Source organism: Bombyx mandarina, chromosome 26 (genome assembly GCF_030267445.1).
Source record: "Bombyx mandarina strain Sakado chromosome 26, ASM3026744v2".
Lineage (NCBI taxonomy): Eukaryota > Metazoa > Arthropoda > Insecta > Lepidoptera > Bombycidae > Bombyx > Bombyx mandarina.
Window position 1 is genome coordinate 2115146 of NC_143232.1, and position 8544 is coordinate 2123689.

The 8544-nt window shown below is 39.4% G+C and overlaps 1 protein-coding gene across 1 annotated transcript; it reads left to right on the forward strand.

Moving 5' to 3' along the window:
• The first annotated feature begins 7027 nt into the window (after window positions 1-7027).
• Osi7 (osiris 7) lies at window positions 7028-8055 on the forward strand. Its single transcript, XM_028187834.2, has one exon. It carries the CDS (start codon window positions 7064-7066, stop codon window positions 7847-7849), a length of 786 nt encoding a protein of 261 aa, XP_028043635.2. The 5' UTR covers window positions 7028-7063; the 3' UTR covers window positions 7850-8055.
• Window positions 8056-8544: the final 489 nt, after the last annotated feature.

The window sequence follows — 8544 nt, forward strand, 5'->3', positions numbered from 1 at the left end:
AGATGATACAACAAGTAATAACATCATGCAACAATTTTGCCTGTACGTGTACCGTGACCTATATAAGCTAACAACACCTCATCTCTTGCTGTGGGTGTCGTAAAAAGCATACCATGGTCGACAAACGGTATATAGTAGGATTGTGTGCTTAAAGGATATGGGTAAGATCCACCACTCTGTCTCTACGTAGCGCGAAGCAGTCGATTTGAAGGGTATGATAGGGGTTACAGAATTTGACCTCATATCTCAAAGTGGTGGGTGGGACTTACGTTGCGATTTCCATAGACTGATAACCCCAAGTGTAACATTAGCAATTTTAAACTCTTAAGGAAAAAAAAACTAACACTGCAAAAATCATCTTCCCGTACGCGGTCCCCCATGCAGAGCTTTTTGGTCCAGTCATCTCTTTAACGAGCTTCAACTTAAGCTCCCCAAGAAGAAACTTCTGAATAACATCCTAAAAGGGATAAGTTCATTAGCACGGTTTTACTTTTTAACTATGTTATGAGGCAGCAAAGTCCCATAAACACAATGGGTTTTTAATTAATTGAGAGCGACACAGTGGAAGGCGGTTCAGTCGCTTCACTTGTTTTGAGCCTAATCAGCGTGACACTTACCCTAGAATTTAGATTAGAGAAAATATTATATTTTTTGTTTTCTATATTTTTATACTGTAAACCATATTTTTTTTACCACAGGAGAAAATCGCCGGATCCCCACCCGCACGGCAGGTGGTATGTGTGGTAAAATTATAATGTGCTTTCACCTAAAAGTTCAAATTGGGATGAGTTCCACTAATTCTCGATCACGCGTCAATCTTGCAGGCAGGTAACATTATCCCACTGAAGTCCTATATTCATTTGCACCAATTAAGCTGCTACAAAACTAAGTTTTATCGTCTTTGTAATAAAAAAGGCTGCTAAGCAGCTACTGTTCTGGGATTGGGTACTGGGATTCAGTACCCTGGCTAGGGTAGCAAATTCGACAGGCTGAGTCCCATTTTTTTCAAATAATCTCATGAAACATCGAATGCCCATGACATTAGCATGTAATTGAGGTTAAAATAACATTTTACTCTCTATGTCCTTTCCGAACAGAGTCAGTCTTTATCCCTTGGCAAATCAGGATAGAAATCGGTACGTATGCTATGTTAGAAAAGTTGTTGAGGTCACCAGTATTACGAAGGTATCATGGAGACACAGTAGGTATAACAGCAGGCAGATTCCTTCCAATGTAAGAATCGGCAAAAGCGCACCTATGGTGTGCACAAATGCGGTACCAGGGTTCTCGCCTAGCCAATAAGTGAAGGAGCTCGATAGAGCTTAGTAGGCAGTCGTCCTGCAGGGAGGATCTTGCGCAGACCACACCGCACGCTGCCTCGCACACCTTTCTCAAGTCGTAGTCTTCTAGGATGAATTGGAGAGAAAGGAATTGACCTCAGTCTTCTTCCTCTTACTCCTTTTCTTAATTGAAGCCGCCAAAGAATGGCGTAACCCGACCCGTACCTACCTCCTGTCACCGAGTGTCTGCAAATTGTGATTCCCAATGTTACAATATATAAATTAAACTTTTGCTATTTATATGCACTGTGAGACAGAACATGTTCTATTCACACTGTCAAGGCCCATCTCACCCATTGTTGGATATCGGTTAGTGGATAATTGTTACAGACTTCTCGATTCAAATGTATTTATATTCACATATCACTAGGTCATGTTTAAAAGAAAACCAGCACAGTGTGTCCTTTTTTTTCTGAAGTCGGTTCTATTTTTATTAAGACTTTTTCGAGACAGCCCTTTGGCAGTTGTTACTGGCAATGGACACTGATAATGCCGATACATTTTCAAAATTTCTTATGTTGTATGTGTATGTGCTCGGGGAGCAAGAAGAAGAAATGGTACAACCTCGTGAGTACAAATGTCATGGATAGAGGTGGTCACGACCCTCATACATTAGGAGCACGACTGGATTGGGCAGATGCTTACCATCCTTCCATAGGGAACAGGTTAGATCCTGATCGAAGACAATCTCTTCAGCTCGTGTTTTCGACGCTAGTAATCCCGGAAACATCAGAGATTGACATTGATTAATGTGGGATAATTTTTTATTTCACAAATCGCCACTCTTGGAACCCGCAGTGAATCGTACAGTTTTGCCACATACCATCCGGCTTTGGAATGAACTTCCCTCCACGGTGTTTTCTGAGCGCTATGACAAGTCCTTCTTCAAACGAGGCTTGCGGAGAGTACTTAATGGTAGACAGCGGCTTGGCTCTGCCCCTGGCATTTCTGACGATCATGAGCGACGGCGACCACTTACCGTCATGTGAGCCGTATGCTAGTCTGCCTACAAAGGCAATAAAAAAAGCTAAGAAGTGCGTGCGGGCTCTGCAATAATGACGGGTGAACTTAAGATGATAGATTATTTAATTTAAAAGTTGTTACATTTTATTTTAAACTCAATAATAATATAATTAAACAAGACTTTATTCTCATTTTCGGTGCAATGAAAAAAAAAGTAGCAGCGGTCATTGACCTCTGCACTGCGAAAGTGAAAGGATGAATAAAAAAAATTACACTCTTTACACACTTTTAACACGGAATTCTGAACTTTACGACCGGTCGTTTGAAGATCATTTTTAGATCAACTGTTAACATCACCGTAATAAGATACAGTAATGTATTTCACGATGTTAATTTCGATAGTTCTTGTAGATTTTTTTTTAATTAGCATTTCATATTTCGGAGTCAGGATTTCTGTGAAAAGTTTTGAGTAATTGCTTAACATTGATGTACCGCGCACTCGCAGCTGTGTGTGGTTTGTGACCACGGTCTCGTCTATATCTACTGCAAATACTGCTACTGCAAAATATTTAAATATGCGGACAAATTTTCAGGAACACAAAACAAAACAATTTTCCGAATTTTTTTTTTCTTTTGCTATCAGAAATCACAAACCTTTTTTTTATTGCCGATTGTAAATAGTCACTGTTGCTCATAGACATCAGGTACATTAAAGAAAGCAAAATCCTATGGGGGATTATTTCGATACGCTTTGATTTGACGGTGATGACGTCATAACCTCATCTTGCTTGTAATCAAGCATCCTATAAATGAGCTTTATCAATAAAGGTGAGTTGAACGAAGGCATTTTAATATTGTCGAAAGAAACACTGATGTAGCACAGCCCTGAATTTTGTGAGGTTCTGGTGAATTACTGGTGGTAGGACTTCTTGTGAGTCCGCGCGAGTAGGTGCCACCGCCCTGCCTATTTCTGCCGTGAAGCAGTAATGCGTTTCGGTTTGAAGGGTGGGGCAGCCGTTGTAACTATACTTGAGATCTTAGCACTTATATCTCAAGGTGGGTGGCGCATTTACGTTGTAGATGTCTATGGGCTCCAGTAACCACTTAACACCAGGTGGGCTGTGAGCTCGTCCGCCCATATAAGCAATAAAAAAAAAGCAAATCTAATTAATATTTTCAGCAGTGACGGGATTCTTCGCGAACACAAAAACCGCGCGTGGCTTATATTCGCTCTATATTGCGTGATAACGCACACGCCAGAAAAAAATCCTAAAGTTTGGGGCACTTTTCCTTTTATTATTATTATTTTCCAGGCTCCGACCAAAAAACTACCGATCTGCAAACGAAAGAAATGTTAAGATCGACTCAGTCATACCCGATATTACCTAGTCAGGTCATAAATTCTGTCACATGTTTAATGTAAAATAATTGAAACAAGTTTATTCATTATGTAACCATCCATATACCAAAATGAACTTAACAAAACGTATATTCTTATGACACTAAAGTTTATTCAAAATGACCTCCGTGATTTTGAATACAGGCCTTCAATCTGCGTGGCCAGTCGTCTATCGCAGCACGAACGAGGTCCATGTCAATATCGGCGGCTGCCTTAATCAAGGATGTCTTGAGTGACTCCAAATTGGGATGAGGCTTTGAGCACGCCTTTTCCTCTAAGTGTTGCCATATCTTGTAATCTAACGGATTCAAATCTGGACTGGAGGAGGGCCAGGCTTCGTGCCGGATGAAGTCGATTTCACGCGCCACCAGCCAGTCTTGTGTGCTCTTCGCTTTATGAGCTGGCGCCGAATCTTGTTGGAATACCCAGTGCCTGTTATTGAACATGGTATGAGAAACAGGTTCTACAAGGTTCGTCAGGACTGTATTTTGATACACAACTGCATTCGTTTTTACACCTTTCTCACAAAAATGTACCTCTGTTAAGCCCCAATAAGAAACTCCCAACCATACCAATGGTTAAAATAAAAATAAAATGGTTACCGATCCGTCAGCGTAGAGAGGAGAGAGCGCTTACTACCTTGTTTTCTATTTTGGACTCTGCCCCCTCACCCTCTTACTTAAAATCGCATTTTAGATACTTGAACGCAAGCCATGAGAAAATTCTACGTTCTTCACATAATCGTCTCTTACAATGTCCTATCCATCGCTCAGATTTTTTACATTCTTCTTTCTTTGTACAGTCCATAATATTATGGAATTCGCTTCCCAAAGAAATCAGGATGATCAGCAATCGCTTTACTTTTAAACTCAAAGTTCGCGAACACATCCACAAAAAACTGGAAGAATCATCTCCAAACTAGTTTATTTCATTTTTCAATTATTATTATTATATTATATATATTTACTTTTAGCCATTCTTAACTATAATACTAAATTGTGTATTTTCATGTGTATTTATATATTATTACTTTACATGTATATTATTGTGTGTAATTATGTGTATGTATGTATTTTACTATTTTATTTATAGGTATATTGAATTGTAGTATGTGTATTCTATAATACTGAGATGTTATTTTAAGGAAGATTTTTGTTTTGAGTTTGTTCTTTTTTTTTTGTTTTGTTGTTGTTGTTTGTTATTCTTTTGTCAATGCACCTACCATGCATTATCTCTGCACCACCCTATGGTCGACTGGAAGAGAATGCCCATGGCATTAAGTCCGCCTGTGTACAAGTTTTGTTTTGTGCATAAAGTATAAATAAATAAATAAATAAATAAATAAATACCATGAGCGAGGATGGAAAATGACCTCGTTGGACACGCGGAATACGGTTGCTCGCTTCTTCACTACTGTGTGCGTACACCTTATCATTTTGTTTGTTGTAGCTCTCTTCTACGGTAAAAATTTTTTCATCCGAAAAAAGAATTTCCCGATATTTTTTTCCCGCGTATCGCTTCAACAAAGCGCGGCATCTCTTCAGTCTCAGGTCCATTAGACGAGCATTCAAACGATGTCCTGTTTTTCTTCGATATGCCCGAAGCCCTAAGTCTTCATTTAACACCCTTTTCACCGTGGTTCTGCTTAACCCCATCTGAAGGGCCAACAGTTTCTGCTTACGTTTGGGATTTCTTTGAATTCGCGCCTTCACAGCTTTTATCACTGCTGGAGTCCTAACAGACCGAGGGCTACCACTTCTTGACCTGTCATCTACACTAGAGTCTTCATTGTATCGTTTGATGGTACAATAAACGAATCTTTTGGTTATATTCAAAATTTTCAGTATGTTAAAAATTTGAATTGGCGCGTAACCGCAACGATGCAACGCAATAACTGCAACACGGTCTTCTTTAAGCGTCCACTCCATATTTAAAAATGAGTAAAATTCTAAAAGTATACAATTTTATTTTCATGAACAATTCGAAATTCGAATTCAATAAACTTTTTTGTGGCCAGCATTCTAAAAGAAAAGTTTTTACTGTGTGACAATACTTATGACCTGACTAGGTAGAATGAAGAAATATAGAATAAATACGTAAAAAAAATATGTTTTGATTATAAAAAGTGTTTGATTATAAGATAAAAGAGCCCATATTACCTATATGTAATATTTTCTCGTCTGTGTGTCAGCCAACTTTTCTTTATTATTATTTCACTATATTAAACCTCGATCAACATCAATCGGCAGTCGTTATTAAAATCAAAGAGAAAATAAATATAATATGTACGAGTATATACAAAATAAATGTAAATCTTGAAGTGTCAATAATTTTATTAGAACTACGATCATTTGGCAAACGCTTTCAACAAAAAACATGCTGGGAGCTCATTCAGTCATAAATACCTATAGTTATTTTTGATTATATAAATTCAGCTGAAGGCAAAGTCTGTATCGAACCTGCTCAAGTATCGGCTGTCATTCTGTCTTTAGTTGTGACGAGTAATTGTCATTCTAACGTCATGCCTACAGAGGGATTTAAATGGTGTCTAATATACATGCAGCGGAATTTGCGGTAGAGCGGCTTGGCTCTGCCCCTAGCAGTGCTGAAGTCCATGGGCGACGGTAACCACTCACCATCAGGTGGGCCGTATGCTCGTCTGCCTACATGGGCAATTAAACCATTTTGCGAATTTGGGTTTTTCATGACACGCTTCTATACCATAAGCGTCTTCAGTGTGAATTAACTTAAAAGAATAGATACCACGAGCGACATTTAAATCCTGATATTGGTTCATTTACCACAGAGGATAATAACCCAAAAATTTTTTGCATCCAAATTAAACACCAGACTCAAACGGCAATAAAAAAAAGACCCAGATGACTTAATAACAGCTGAACGGATGGTCCGCTTATCTGCCCCAAAAATGACCCCAAACTGACTCATTATTGTGAAATGATTATCGTATTCCGATAAATCAGTCAAATGGAAATCCGTAACGCGCAATCTGCTCTGTAACAATAAAACTAGTTTATATGCCAGATCGTGTCCATTGTCAACTATATTCGACGAACATTGGGCCGTATGCTCATCTACCTCATTTAGAATTCAAGCCACTACTTGCGACCAGATAAAAAAAAAACAATTTAGCATACATTTTTACTAAAAGCAGCAAAGTCAAGGACCTATCTCGGCTTAGCTCGACCCCGACAATGACCGTTCGCTCGCGATATTATGAAATCCCAACTTTACTTTTGCCCCGCGAAAGTAGCTTCAAGACGATTCACAACCGAGGGGTGCGGAGATAGTATATAAAGGCCCACAACCAGTTGCGTTTGCGCATTAAGCCGCAGACTGCATCATGTGGAGGACGTTGTTTATCTTCGCTTTGATTGCGGCTACATCCGCTCTGCCCGCCCAAGATACGACGTACTCTGAAAACGATCTCGACGACTGCTTAAAGAAAGACCCTACATCCTGTCTGAAAAACAAGTTCTTCTCATACGTGGACAAGTATATAGGGCAGAAGGATTCGTTCGCTCTTACCGATGGAGTGAAGATCTACAAATCAGCTGATGTCATACAGACGGGAGCACCCAGATCTCTCGACCCACTTTCAAGACTGAAGTCCTATTTGGAAACTCATTCTCTTAGTGTTGAAGTGAAAGGTACTGATATTTTGGATGCTGTGAGTGGTGCAGGAAGAGCTCTTCAAGATACTGTGACTTCCTTCGTCGATGATGACGCCGCGGAAGAAAGCAGAGGGAAAAAGAAGAAAGCCTCAAAAATCCTTGGGCCAATAATGGCGATTATGGCTATGAAGATGATGGCAATAATGCCTCTCGCGATCGGAGCTATAGCGTTAATAGCTGGCAAGGCGTTACTAATAGGAAAACTGGCATTGGTCTTGTCAGCGATAATTGGTTTGAAGAAATTGATGTCACAACAGAAGCACGTGACTTATGAAGTGGTAGCGCATCCTCAGCATACATCTAGTCACACTTCGAGCCATGATTATGGAGGTACAAGCGGATATGGCGGAGACTCGTCTAGTGGTTACAGTAGCGGCGGAGGTCACGGAAGCAGCGGATGGGGTAGGTCATTAGACGCGCAGAGCCTAGCGTATTCAGCCCACAAACCCCATTAGTTAGACACGGTTACTTGCTCCGATAAATCTGTTTTCACTCGGCGCGGTGGATGCGAATCGCGGTCTGCGACATAGTGATAGTTTTGCGTTTAAATAATTTATTTATTTTTATGTTTGGCTTTAATACTATTTAAGTTTTTAATGTAAATGTTTTATTTATTAATCGTTATGAGTGATGTGCTGTATGTGTTTTTTTGTTTTTGTTTTTAATTTATTAAAAAACGAAAGCTTGTTAAGTCTTTTATTTTATGGGTTTGTTTTTGTTTTTCTTTCTACGAACGCTGGCTTTGTATTTGGAATTAAATACTTCGATCACATTCCCAAGCACAGGTTAGATTAGGTGACGAATATAAAACAGGTAACGGAGTATAATTCCGTTTCGATCGATCGACTTGAAATTTTCTAAATTCTGTCCAATAAAAGAGACTGCGTAATAATGTCACACATTACGTATATTCTAGGCAGCGGCTTGGCTCTGCTCCTGGCATTGCTGAAGTCCATGGGCGACGGTAACCACTTACCATCAGGTGGGCTGTACGCTCGTCTGCCTGCAAAGGCAATAAAAAAAAATAAAAAATTCTAGGTTTTTTTTTACGAAATGAGTTAGGTAGTCTTTTTTTAGATGGAACAAACCTTGGCCACTGAAACCAATATACAACATGATTACCGCCCACATTAAGGTCTGGTATCGAAAT

Excerpts from the sequence above, each read along its gene's own strand:
- Osi7 (XM_028187834.2), top strand. The coding sequence starts at position 7,064 with ATGTGGAGGACGTTGTTTATCTTCGCTTTGATTGCGGCTACATCCGCT.